Genomic DNA, 14,950 nt, shown 5'->3' with positions numbered 1-14,950 from the left:
AATATTAAAAAGATATGTTCTCTGCAGTTGATATAATAAAATTATTAACTTTTACTTTTTATCAAAGACATTCTTATATGAAAATGGCTTTTCCCCTCAGGAATATTTAGCATTGAAGAATCCAGTGACTGCCACTACAGTTTGGTGCCACTGCCTTGATTTGTGCAAGGTTGTTACTAGCCATTTTTACCCAACAGTTGCTTTTGCATTGACAGTGCTAACATCAGCACAGTGAAAATGGAAATAATGTGCTAGTATTGTTATGAAAATAGTTTTGACTTTGCAACTTGCTTATGATGTCCTTCAACTTCTTCAGAACCATCTGAAACCACACTTTCATGTTCTGTGGTCTCACCAGTACTTTGTAGTTGGGAAGAATTTGGGGAAACATCTGATACAGTTGAGTTCATAGTCAACGGTAAGAATCATCAGAGGTGCTTGTTAAAAGTCCATGGACCCCACACCAAAACTCCTGAATCAGAACCTTTATGAGAAGGACTCAGAAATCTTCCTTTTGCAGCTTCTTATTACCTTGTATTCAAAATCATTGATCTTGTGTGACCCCTTTACATGGGGTAAACTGATCCAACAGATGGCTGACCATTGGCACAGCTGATTGAGCAAGAGCCTTCAAAGTGGCCATTTGTAGCATACCTCCCTTCTCTATTACCTTCTTTAACCTATTTACATAAAGTTCAGGGTTTTAAAAGACTAAAGATTTTTCTGTTTTTGTTATATTGTTTTGTTTTATTTTGTTTTTCTATTCAGAAAGAAAGAACTACATAGTTACCTTTCTCAAATCAGTCAACATATTTTCTCTCTCACATAATTACATATCACATACCTTTTAAATGTATCTTTGAGCTGATTTCTTATCTCTTTTTTTTCTAAAGAGTTGATTTGTTTCACTTAACAACTACTAGTTCAAGCCACTATTAAAATGAATATATATTTACTGAGCTCACACTTCCTGGAAAGGAGTCCCTAGAAAAGAGATAACTTCTAGGAAGAAATACATATTCTATAAAACATTGCCCTTTGTACTGGTGGAGAGCCTTGATCTGGAGGGGCAAATGTGTTACATAGTGACTTTTTCCATTTGGTTCTGGGAGACACTGGCCACTTATTCTTTAAGATAATATTCTAGGTACGGACTTAAATAAGGTAGTCCCTGATTTCTGAACATTTGAGTCACCCACACCTACCTTCCGATGCCAGTGGCTTTAAGACACTTTGAAGCAGATGTTCTGAACAGCTGTCAGAGTTGTGCATGTAAGTTAGCACATAGTTGTAGTGCAGCCTGTGGATCCAAAAGCCTTAGAGCAGAAAACAAAGACAGAGCACCTTTGCCATTCAGTTCCCTTGAGTGATATGCAATACCTGAATCAAGCAATTTCTGATTTCATATTTATGTGTGTGATGATTGAAGATGAGGTCTTGTCTTATATCTGTAATGCAGAATACTTATAACTGATGTTAAAATAAAAACTTGAGACAAAATAAATTTGTTCATTCTAGCAAAGAAGGATTCATGACTCAGGCAACACTCAAAACCAGAAGAGGTTCAGAGAGCTTTTCTCTAGCTGTGTGAGCAACGGGCTTTTACAGGCCCAATGCAGAAGCAAAGTCAGTTACTTAACTGTCGCCTTATATGGATATGATCCATCTAGTTGGCAGGTTGTGATTGGCTGAAGTTCAATTTGGTGGTAGTGGTGGTGATGGTTGTTGTTGTTGTTTCTCCCAAAATTAATCAGATAAAGAAAGACCTCTTAATTAAGTGTGGGTGTGCCTATGTAAGGGTTCCTGGTACAGAAACAAACCCAAGGCAATGACCTGCTCATTTTGCTTTAACAGTAAAATAAATAGTGCTTCTCAAAAGTGTGAGGAGGTCTGTGAGTTCAAACTATTTTCTTATTACTAAACTTACTTTCCCTTTTCACTCTCATTCAGTTTCAGTGACATTTTCTGGAGGCTACTTAACCTGTAATGTAGGCAATAAATTAAATGCTGAAACAGATAAGAGAATCTAGCAGAAATCAAAGAGATTTATAAAAATTAAGAATATAGTTCTTTTCCATAAACACAGCTTTTTTCATGATAAAGTTTTCATTACATAATAGGTTTTTTATTGTTTTTAATACTGTAGAGACAAGTAAGATATATTCCTATCTTATGGGAATATATTAGAATGGAAGCAAACATTGTAAAAAGTAAGTAACTCTTGTATTGACAAGCAGAGGAATTTGGGGAATACAAAAAAGGAAGTAGTTATTTCTGCAAAGCTATGAGGGACAGGCCTGTACTCCTTACCCCACCTCACACCACCCCTGGTTTCTTTCTCAGCATACATATTTGATTGATAGAGTCTAGACTTCTGTTGGGTTGCTTGTCTCATTCTGTCTTATTACACAATTAATTGTCTTTGTAATATGTGTCTCATATATTTGTCATTAAATTATCTGAAGCCAAGAGTCTTTTTTCATCTCAAGCCTCAAAAATAGTTGCATAATAGTCATGTCTGTTATTTCATTCAGCAAAGATTGAGTCCCTTCTTGTATCCATGAGTTCCACATTTTCAGGTTCAACCAACCACAGAAAATGTTCAAGGAAAAAAAAGTTAACAATACAACAATAAAAAGTAATACAATAAAAAGTATACAATATAATAAAAAGTAATACAAATAAAAATACAGTACAGCAACTACTTACATAGCATTTACATTGTATTATAAGTAATTTAGAGATAATTTAAAGTATACAAGAGGTTATTTATAGGATATATGCACATACTACACTATGTTATACGAGGGTCTTTAGCATCCACCACATTCAACTGTTGAAGTAGGATCTTGATACCCAAGAATGATTATATACTTTGAACTAGGACCTTTGGTGCCCATAAGATATTTAATAAATGTAGATATATTTTTCTCTTTAGGCTTATGGAGATGATTTAATCATAAACCAACTAGAAAATGGTAGAATTATTCTTTTTAAAAAAAAAAAACCTCTATGCTTTTATTCTCTCCCACTCATGTTTTTTGATATCATGATTAACATGTTTTGATATTGTGTATCCCTTAACAGATTAATGTAGCTGCTAGTAATTTTGTTCTTTAACCTTTATATTAAAGATATAAGACATTATATTAAGCAAAATAAGCCAGGCAAAGAAAGACACATACCACATGATCTCACTTATATGTCAATCTAAAAACGTTGTACCCATAAAAGCAGAGAGTAAAAGAGTAGTTACCAGGGGCTGAGGGTGGGGAGTGGAGCTGGGGAGAAATGTTGATCAAAAGTTACAAAATTTCTCTGAGGCAAGAAGAATGAGTTCAAGAAATCTATTGTACTATAGAGTGATTATTACTAAGAGCCATGCATTATATACTTGAAAATTATTGAGAGTATAATTTTATGTGTTCTCGTCACGCACAAAAAAAAGAATAACAAGTATGTGAGGCAGTAGATATGCTACTGAAGAAGGCAGTCAGTAGAACTAATGCAATACTAAGTGTGTTTTTCAAAAATAATATAAAACTAGCAGGCATATTTACTTATTAATTATAATCTATATGTAATAGTCTTCCTGTTAACTATCCATAATTGTGTGATTGTAGTTTATAGCTGAAAGGTGTATCACATAAGCAACATTTTTTCAGATGAGGAAATTGAGATCTGTGTTCAGTAACACTGCACTGAAGCAATAGGATTAAAATTAAGGTCTCCTCTCTCCCAGTTGAGCTCTTTTTGTTTGTTATTGGATATTGCCATCTGTGACCCAAACATTTCAAAATTGTTTTGATACATTTTGGTACCTTGAAAGCTACAGTTTGGAGGGGGCGGGGAACTGAGCTTTCTAGAAATCTAGAGACCCAAATTCAACTTCAAATTTAACTGTACCATGAACTGGCCACAACTCTAAGACTGACTTGACCATTAATCTTTTGCAAATCTTCTCCCTCTGAGACCTTTACTGTTTCTTCTAGCTTTAAAATCCTCCAGGCCAAAACCAAATGTGATCCATATGATCTTGTAGCAGTACAATTAGTTTGATTAACCAATCATTAAATAAGTCTTGACTTTCCTACACAAAACTACCTGGCTCTCTTGTGGTCCCACATTACATGTGTAGCACTTGCCTGTTTTTCTCAAAAGTGAACTCCTCAGGGCAGGGATCCTGTTATCTCTTAACTATAATATTCTCAGTACCTCTTATAGAGTAGACACTCATAAATCTTTATTGAATGAGTGAACATCAGTTTTAGAGATCTGGCATTGTTTTAGGCTTTCTTTATTTGAATTTTTGTAGTAAAGGAAAATAATAGTATTTTTAAACAGTGTTAGTTCAGGTTCTTGATAGCTTAGCCATTTATCCATGTAGTCTTTATTTGATCATAAGGATTCTTTCAGTTGTATAGTCTGAACACCTTGTTTTCTCTCTAACTCACGATTAACATACAATTCTGCATGATACAATGGCCTCTTTAACTCCTTCCTTATTTTAATAAAACATTAATTTGGGGGATGGGGAAATATACTAAAAACTGGTCCCATTTGCAAATCAATTTGCAAAAATTTATTTTAATCATTTTCTCTTTTATTTGTATAGTTATAATCGCTGGTTATGTCAAGCAAGATCTGAGGATCTGTCTGATATTGCTTCTTTGAAAGCCTTATACCAAACAGGTAAGCGTAATTACTTATATGATGACTTATTCTTTTCATGAATTAGGAATCCTACCCAGCATGCTATTTAAGAGTTGATTTTTCTCTATTTCTTTAGTGCTAATGCAGATAGTCTATGGCCTTTATCAAGATCTTAAAAATAATGTACCAACCTATAACATTTTCAACTTATGGTCCTATATTGCCAACTTTATTTCTTCCTTTTGTCCTTTTTCTTTAAAAAAATGCTTTTATAAGTATTTTATACATACTTGCTATTACAAAATTCAGACCTTACATAAATATATAATAACAACAGCAAAAGCTTCCAGATTTCCTTTCTTTCTTAATTATATTTCTTTTTCTGACAGTACTCATTAATTTTCAGATTTGATCACTATTTAGTTTTTCCTAGATCACTGATGTTGTTTAAAGTTGTGGTAAGCTTGAACAAAATGTTATTTATAAAAATATCATACATTATCCCCGATTTAAAATCTTTAAGAGGTCTTATCTTAAAAGTCAGTGCAGTGATCAAAACCACATAAAGCTAAAGAAGGAAAGAAAGAGAAAAAATGTTGTTTTGTTTACAGTAAGAGAAATCTAAAGATGAAATTTGAGAAACTCAGATTTCTTGGTTGTCATTCTTTTAAATATGTGTGGAATATTTTTTATGTAGTTAAAGCCAGGACAATAATGAAGTTTCTGGGTGCTGATTACATTGTCTATTTCTAGGTGTGGATAACTGTGGTCGCACAGTGATGGTGGTAGTTGGAAGAAACATTCCTGTAACATTGATAGATATGGACAAGGTAAGCTGTAAAAGAGGTTCTCGTTCATAAATAGTGTTGATTTTTAAAAGAAGTAGGATATGAATTGGGAATCAAGGCTAAAAACATGGTGAAGCTGAACTGTGTATTAGGGAAGCAGGCCTGGTTCTGTGAGTGAGCTGTATTAAAGTACTAGAAAGCTGAAATATGATCTCCAAAAGCATGACTGCTCTGTTTCGGATATAACTGGCAAGTGTTTGGTTGGACCATTCTGTATTGTAAAGGTAAAATCAAATTTAGACTCTTTTGAAAAAAGAAAATTAATACTTGGCTGTCTAAAAGAGAATAAAACAAAAATGTAGTTTACCCAAGGTAGCATAATTTCATAATCCCTTCATTGGAGGTCAAGGAACAGAAACAGATGATTCCTAAAAGAAAAAATAGCTAACAACTGATAAGATACTCATACTGATTAGTAGCCCAAAAGAAGTGAGTCAAAATTTCTTTTGTCCTTTTCAAAATTAGCCAGAACTTGTAAATAATAATGTCATTAAAGATGAATAAAAACATAAAAGTGATCACACCTATTGACCCAGTAATTCCATTTATGAGAAATTGTACTAGGAAAATAATCCAAAGTACGGAAGTAAGTGTAAGCCCGAAAATTGCCGAAAGTGGAATATTCAGGTAAAGTATGATTAAATGTATGAGATAAATATATAGATTTTCTTAGAATATCAGTTTTATTAGAAAGTACAAAGGAGGAAAAATAACTTTAACTGATCAGTAAGTATTAACCACATAAAAATTATATACCTAAAAATACAAAATTATATATAATTGTAAAATAAAATTCACTTTTGCAAAAGCTAATAAGTATTTCAGGTAAGCCCTCAAATTCTTCATCACTGGTGTTTGAAGGGAGAAAAAAATGTGAAAGTATTGAACCTGGAATATTATTCAAAGGTCCATTTATAGCAAAAAGTTATAAATTTGAATGTAAATTATAATTAATTATCTAATGGATTATTGTGACACATTCAGAAATGGAATATTCTATGACCCTTAAACTGAATGATCATAGAGGGGAGTACAGTAGAGAAAGGTTTACAACATAATATCAGTAGGAGAGAGTGTGCAGTAAATTGTATCTAAACTGATATTAATTGAGTTTTTGTTTTTGTTTCTTTGGTTTTTTTAAGCATTAAGGTAAAAACTGGAAGTAAATATCTCAAAATGGATTTTGCTGTTTGGGAGAGAATTTATCTTATAATTTTTTTCATCATACCTTTTTATAATGACAAAAAAAGCTAAAGATGGGGAATTTGAAAGCAAAGAGGGGTATCCTAATAGTGCTGGTTTGGGAGTAAAAAGTGGACAGAAAGAATACAAAGAGGAAGTCTAGTAAGAGGAGAAGTAGAACTTTAAAAATATATACACACACAGAGAAAAGGCCCAACTGTTGAAAACTACATTATTTAATTTCTATTTACAACTATGTGTTTTGTGTACTTATTAAAGAGTATGACACACATTCTTGAAAATAATGTGACTAATACCAATTAAAATTTAAATCCCTCTGTTTGATTTTGGTGTGTACTTGCATGGTAGCCTGGATATTATATAAATTTCATATAAATAACAAGATACATTGTGAGGTCCAAACCAGGCAACAACTAGAAAGATACTGTATTTTCTTAATGCCCAACTCTGTCAGCTCTGATAGCAGTTGGATCCTATTCCATGTTAAAGCCAAGGTCTCATCTGAGGAGGAATTGGAAACCGGCCTGTTCTATGGTAATCCTTTTAGTTGTTACCTCTTAGCTTCCTCCTTATAATTGTTTACAGTTAAACCACTGTGTCATACCAGCCCTGCTCATATTGGATCTCTGTTTTTGTTTTTAGTGTTTTCTTACATTTCTTGTAGTGGAATACTTTTCTCTTTTCAAACTGCGTCAAACAAAATTTTAGTCTTTTTTTTTTTTAAAGAGAGAGTGAGAGAGGAGAGAGAGAGAGAGAGAGAGAATTTTTAATATTCATTTTTTAGTTCTTGGCGGACACAACATCTTTGTTGGTATGTGGTGCTGAGGATCGAACCCGGGCCGCACGAATGCCAGGCGAGCACGCTACCGCTTAAGCCACATCCCAGCCCAACTTTAGTCTTTTTGAGCACTAGAAATGCTACCCAACCTCTTGCTACCTACCATCGAAACTTGTTCCAATTTCCTCATTTAGATCAGCATTAAAAATGCTAAGAAATTAGCCCTTAAAGTGAGTCACATAAAGCACTAATTATATTCTTTTATAGTAATCCTTTGGTTACATCAAAGCCATGAGTCTATATCTGAGTAGAGACTACAAGGACTTTGATCAAATCCAGGCAGAAAGTTCAAGAATTGTTAAAAGTGTAAGAATTCTACTTCTAAAGATTCTGATATCTTTATTCAAAAGAGAAGAAACCTGGTAGTTGACTCAAAAATTCTTTCCAGGGGTTGGGGTTGTGGCTCAGTGGTAGAGTGCTTGCCTAGCACATGTGAGGCACTGTGTCCATCTACAACTAAAAGAGAATTAAAAAAATAAAAATAAATTTTTTTCAACATATGGAAAGTTATTTCACAAAACATAGACTGTTTATTCTCTTCTATCATTTAGAATAAAACAGAAAGGGATTGTACCATAGCTTTTGTAAGAATTACTAAATTCTGGGATGATTCACTTTCCTGAAGATATTTTTAAAGAAAATTGATGTTCATCACCCTGGCCTGTTCATCTGCAATGACTGGGGCATAGATTAGTCTTTGGGTTTTTCCCTCTCTCGGCCTCTGTAAATAAACTACTGTGCAAAATGTTCATTACTCCTCCTTTTTCTTCCAGGCTCTCTTATATTTCATCCATGTAATGGATCACATTGCTGTGAAAGAATATGTGCTAGTATATTTTCACACACTGACCAGCGAATACAATCACCTGGACTCTGATTTCCTGAAGAAACTCTACGATGTTGTTGATGTCAAGTTAGTTATTTTTGTAAATTATAAAGGGAGATGTAGTTTCTTTATTTTCTAGTTTGAAGCAATTGCAAACATTCTAATGTATTCTATGAAAGGGTATTTCATATGAAATATTTTTATCATATAAATTAGTATTTTAGTTATAGGCCCTCTTTAACAGATTTATTTTGCATTTATTGATTAAATGAATTAATTAATTAGATTTATATGTATTATTTTCCCACTTTTAAATACCTTAAAGAGGATTGGGGCCAATCTTTGTGTAAGTAATAAAAACTTACTGTTTATTTTTATGGTATATCATACTTACCAATATAACTTATGTAAACATTATTTGCTTTGATCTAATGATCCATGAGATTGTTAGGAGAAATTTGAAAGATAGGAGAATATTGACATTCTGAAAGGTGAAGTGTGTTGTCCAAGGACTCACAATAGTAAATGCAGAGTTTGGACTTAACTACCTACTAACTTGGAGCTGGAAAATTTATTTATGTTAAACCATATTACCCATGAAATGACAATTGAAAATTTAATGGAAAATATATATCACCCCTCCACAGCAAGATCAAATGTAATATTTTAAACTTTTCTCATTAATGTATTTCCAAATAAAAATGGCACTTTACGCTCCTAGTAACTATTTTGTTATTTTTAGCATCACAGTGTCTTCATAGATTACATTTTACAACTAGGGTACAAAGAAGGAAAATTACCATAAATTTATAGCTGATTTGCTCCTCCCATTAAATCTCAGATTAATTAACAAGATTAATGTTTTCATTATCTAATAAATACAGTCTTAACTTCTCTGAATGTGAGGGGGGTGTGTGTGTGCATATATGTATATAAATGGAAACTTAATGCTGCTCTTTTTGTCCTTCTGCCACTAACCAGCTCTTTAATTTGGAATAGGCCTCAGCTATGAAAGGAACAGTTTATACTATTTCTCTGAAGTTCTTACCAATAGCCTCATGTGACTCAATAATAATTGTTGAACTGTTGGGAAAAAAAATCTCACACACACCTTTTAGAAAAGCTAGATGAAATAGTGGATAAGTATGATTCTGGAGCAGTATGGCCTGAGCTTATTTTCTGGCTTTACTGGATGGCTGCATGATTTTAAGAGGGTTAAAACAGGCAATAATAGTACTCATCTCACAGAATTATTACAAGTATTAAGAAAGAAAGCCATTATACTATATGTGGGATATTGTAAACTCTGTTGAAATATGACCATGGAAACTTCTAGTTTCTAATTTTTGCTGAAATTTTAAGTGGTTTGAATGTTATTTAATTATTTTATCTGATTCCAAGTGATTCTATCACTATATAAAAAAACAACACATGATAAATGTGTTAAACATAAGTTTATTTAATTTTGTGTTACCTTTAGATGGTAGGGTCTCTCTCACAGCCCACAGAAACTTAGTGTTTTCTGTAAAACAGACATTTTAAGTGATGAAATATTCTCAGAATTTCACCTAAAATTCAATACACAGAGTTGCTTCTAAAATATTTTTAACCTCCCTGAATATATTTATATATATATATGAGTTAATTTCTGTAATAGTGACTGGTTTTAGGAATGACTTATTGACCCTTTCGTTTGTTTGTTTTGGTTAGATACAAGAGGAATTTGAAGGCTGTTTATTTTGTTCATCCAACATTTCGTTCAAAGGTATGGTATTTTTTTTGGGGGGGGGGCGCTAACTCCTAAATGCACTGCATGCTCTGAATATTAAGGTAAAAGTTTCAGCATTTTAATCATTGCTGTCACCATTGTAACTGCTAATTGTTTGTTTGCCCTTCCTTTTTAATTGATCCCAAGTTGTTGTCCTAATGTTTTGGTTGTGTGTGATGTTAGTATCTTTTGGAGCAACCTTTTAAGCCTTTAACTTCTCAACCTGTGCCTCTTGTTGCTCTTTGTTCATCTGGACTTTGCTCATGCTGTCAATATGGAATATACTTACTCCTCTGCTTATGGCTGACTCCTGTTTTCCTTAAGATCTTGATTCAATAGTTATTGTCTACACAGAGCCTTCCCTGATTAATCCTATAGGTAATAAATACTCCTGCATCATATCCCTTAAAGTCCCATAGTCTTCTATCATTGTTATGCTTTTGTTCTGACTATTTAATTCTCTGCCTTATGTTAGCTTGCAAGATCCATGTGTCCTAGAATATAGCTGTCTTGCTCACAGTTTTATTCCTATTATCTGATCTGACGCCTTAACTTCATCAAGACATTTAGTCCCTTGGTCCTTTTACTTTTTCTGAAAATGCCATCCTTCTTGCTTTTTATTCTTCCCTATCTATCCTAAAACACCTTGCATCACTTCAGACTCTGTTATCAATGCCTAAACTAACCTGTGACCTCTTACTCTTTTGTCACACCTGCCCATGAAACCTCAGCTTGACCTAATCCATTGCTCTGCTTTCTTCACTTCTCCGCCTGAGTTGAAGAACACTGGTGGAGAAATCACACGGCATGAGGAGTTGCAGTCTTGCCAGACTCAGAGTTGCTTTCACTGGTAGAGGTATTTTGATGTTTCACTGGACAGTGTCCCAGAGTGACCTGCTAATCTCCTCAAGTCCCGTCCTACCAGCTTTTCCGTATTCCCAACAGGTAGCTTTGCCTCATTCTCAATCAAGAAATTGAAACCATCATAGATAACTTTCTGCCTTCTTCCTCCCAAATCAAACTCACCTGCCATCTGTTTCTATCATTGCCTCCCTTTTCCCTTTCACAAAAAAAAAAAAAAAAAAAAAAAGTGCTCCTTCTTAACAATGGATACTGCCTCTACCTGTGCTCTGGCTCCCATAGTAATAACTGTAGCTGGTTTTTTTGAGCACTTACTATCTGCCAATTCTTTCCATGCATTATCTTATTTAAGCCGTACAATGTTTCTAGGAAATAGAGAGTGGTAGAATTCCCATTTTACACAAAAGGGAATTAATATTTATATTACGAGATTCCCACAAGGTGACCAACAATGAGTAGTAGCAAATACTGGCCAAATTTGAATCTAGGCATTTTAATCTAAGAGCATACACTCTTTTGTTGTTGTTGTTGTTGTTGTTATTGTACTCAATCACTGAGCCGCATCCCCAGCCCTATTTTGTATTTTTATTAGAGACAGGGTCGTGCTGAGTTGCTTAACGCCTCACTGTTGCTGAGGCTGGCTTTGAACTTCCAATCCCACTGCCTCAGCATCCCAGAACCGCTGGGATTACAGGCAAGTGCCACCGTGCCCAGCCTCTACACTCTTAACTACAGAGTATTTGTTTCCATTTCTTTGGGAATATCTCTTCAGCAATTAACGTCTTTCTCCTCTTTCACTTTGCCAGATCTAAATCACCAACTCTTAAACATGCCACAGCATCTGTTAGTCTGTTCCCCTTGACAGCCAGAACTTGTTAGTTAATCTATGGTTTATAGTCACCATCTCCATTTTTCATATACTTTAAATTACTCTGATCTGTTCTGATCCCATTGTGCCTGCTAAAGCTGTTCACCCAAAAATCACTGATAATCAGTGTTACTACATCCAGTAAATGCTTTTCTGTCTTTATGTTACCTGCTTTCCCTACAGCCTTCAATGGTTGGTCACTTCTGTGAAACATTTTATCTTGGCTTCTTTGAAACTTACCTCACCTGGTTCTCCCTGCTTCTAGCTGCTCCTTCTTAGTCACTTTTGTGGACCTTCTTTCTCTACTCATCCTTTGAACGCTAATGTTCCCAAGTCCTCTACCCTCACCTTTCATTCTGTATCTTTTTTTCATCTCTGTGTTTTCAGAAACCCTTCAAATTATATGCAATCCCCAATTACATGTTGAGGAATCCTGATGTTTAGAAACATGGTTTGAGATGACCTGAGTTCTAATCCTTGCTCTACCAACCACCAGTTTATCATCTTAGCCACATGGTGTAATCTTTCTGTGTTTTACTTTCATCCTCTATGCAATGGAGGTAATAATAGGGTCATAGGTCATTGGGAAAATGAAGTGAGTTATTACATGTAAAATGCTTTGAACATTACTTAGCATATCATGGTCCCTCAATAAAGTTAGCTGTTATCATCATTTCTAGGCTCTAGATCTGTGCATTGAACTGCTCGTTAGGTGCCTTCATCTAGGCCTTCATGTAGGTATCACATGAGGGACCATGATATGCTAAGTAATGTTCAAAGTAGCAATTTTTTAAGTCCCTAAGCATCTTAGTGAGTCACTGTCTCAAAATAAAAAAGGATTGGGGATTTTTCTCAGTGGTTAAGTGCCCCTAAGTTCAATCCTCAGCACACAAATAAAATGTATATATTAGCAACTGATGATCAAATTGAAATTTTAAAAACATATCATTTATATGAGGATAAAATATTAAGTAAGTACATAGAAATAAATTTGACAATGTAAAAGACTTACATTCTGTATAGTTTTATATGCTATAGAACACCAATGGAGAAACTGCAGACCTAAATAAATGAAAACCTGTACTATATTTGTGAATTGGAAAACTTAATATTATTATTTCTTGATAAATATATAAATCTAGTTCCAATCCCAACCAAAATTTAAGTCAGTATATTGGTAGAAATTGACCAATTAACTCTGAAATTCATGGGAAAAGGCTAGGAATTTAAGATAGTCAACCATTTGGAAAAGAAACACAAAGAGAACTAACACCACCTGCTTTGAAAGCTTATTCTGTAGCTACAGTACATGAGATGGTGATATAATGGCACAAAAATAGACAAATCAATGGAACAGAATAAAGAAAGACCTAACTGTAAAATTTTAAACTTTAAATTTCAGAAGAAATTATAAAAGGAAAATCTTTGTGACCTTGAGTTAGGCAAATATTTCTTAAATATAATACCAAAAACATAATCCATTTAAAAAAAGAAAAAAAGAACTGGGTGTTTGCTCTCTAATAGACACTGTTCGGAGAATAAAAAGACAAGTTGCAGCCTAAGAGAAAAATCAGCGTACACCATATACCTGATAAGGATTGTATCTAAGACATAAAGAAGTCTCACAACCAGTAATTAGGAAGACAATGTGGAGAAAAAGGAACACATTCATTGTTGGTAAGGCTGTAAATTGGTGCAAATACTATGGAAATCAATATGGAGGTTCCTCAAAAATCTAGGAATGGAACCACTATACGACCCAACTGTATTACTCCTTGGTATTTATCCTAAAGAATTAAAGCCATTATACTAGAGTAATACATGCATACCCATGTTTATAACAGCATAATTTACAATATTCAAACTATGGAATCAGGCTAGGTGTCTATCAACAGATTAACTGGTAATTTGCAGGAAAATGGATAGAACTTGAAAATTCTATGTTAAGTGAGAGCTTGGAAGGTCAAGGGTCATATGTTCTCTCTCATTTGTGGAAGCTAGAGAAGAAAAAAAAAGGTAGGGAGTGGCTCATGAAAATCAAAGGGAGATCACAGTAGAATAGAGGAAAGAGAAAAGGGGAGGTAAAGGGGAAATACTGGGGAATGATTGGCCAAATTATATTGCTATATTGCGTGCATGTATGAATATATAACAGCAAATCCCACCATTATTTACAACTATACTGCCCCAATAAAAATATGGAAAAAATGAAACTTAAAAAACAAATAATTAGTAAAAAACTCAGTTTAAAAATAGGCAAAGATTGTATAAATACTTCACCAAATATGATATTCATATGAGCACATGTTCAACCTAATTAGTCATTAAGAAATACAAATTAAACTCCATTGAGGTATCATTACACTCCTATTATTACACTCTCACAGTGCTGATCAAAATTTAAAATGCTATAGGTACTTTGGCAGACAACTTGGAAGTCTGTTTAAGAACTAAAACATCGTCTACTATGTGATACAGCCATCCCACTTCTAGGCATTTACCCAAGCCAGGTGAAAACATTCATATAAGAACCGACTATACACAAATACTTAACAACATCTTCATTTGTGATAGTGAAAACTATAACAACTCAAATGCCCTTCACTGGAAGAATTGATAACCAAAGTCTGGTATATCTATACACTAGAATAGTACTCAGCAATAAAAACCACAAACTTGATATGTACAACTACATAGATGAATCTCAGAAATGTGCTTAGTAAAAGAAGCCAGACCAAAATGGAGTACATACTGTATGGTTCTATATATTTGGGAATGATGGGTATTTTTCATTTTATTAGTCATAATAATGGTTTCATGGAAGTGGGGGGTTGTATGTGTTTGTCAAAACTTAAATTGTACATTTTAAATATATGCAGTTGTATCTCAGTAAAACTACAATAAAATGCCACTACACTGCCACCAGAATGGCTAAAATTAAGGATTGACAATACCAAACATTGCCAGTGTCTTGGAGCAGCTGGAATTCCCTATATCACAAGTGGAAGTGAGAAATTTGTGCAACCACTGCGCAGAAAACTATGGCAGTTTCTTATGAACAAATCATATACCCAGTCTATCCTCT

General features: G+C 33.9%; 1 protein-coding gene across 1 annotated transcript in view; it reads left to right on the top strand.

Annotated features, from left to right (window-relative positions):
* Window positions 1-14,950, top strand: part of Gdap2 (ganglioside induced differentiation associated protein 2) — a 61,275-nt gene that overhangs the window by 37,946 nt on the left and 8,379 nt on the right. The window contains exons 9-12 of the mRNA XM_026407285.2: window positions 4,616-4,692; window positions 5,407-5,483; window positions 8,316-8,455; window positions 10,079-10,133. Of these exons, the coding sequence (XP_026263070.1) occupies window positions 4,616-4,692; window positions 5,407-5,483; window positions 8,316-8,455; window positions 10,079-10,133 (349 nt within the window). The remainder of the gene's footprint in view (window positions 1-4,615; window positions 4,693-5,406; window positions 5,484-8,315; window positions 8,456-10,078; window positions 10,134-14,950) is intronic.

This window comes from Urocitellus parryii, chromosome 11 (assembly GCF_045843805.1).
Source record: "Urocitellus parryii isolate mUroPar1 chromosome 11, mUroPar1.hap1, whole genome shotgun sequence".
Classification (NCBI taxonomy): domain Eukaryota; kingdom Metazoa; phylum Chordata; class Mammalia; order Rodentia; family Sciuridae; genus Urocitellus; species Urocitellus parryii.
This window is presented reverse-complemented; position numbering and strand designations above follow the sequence as displayed.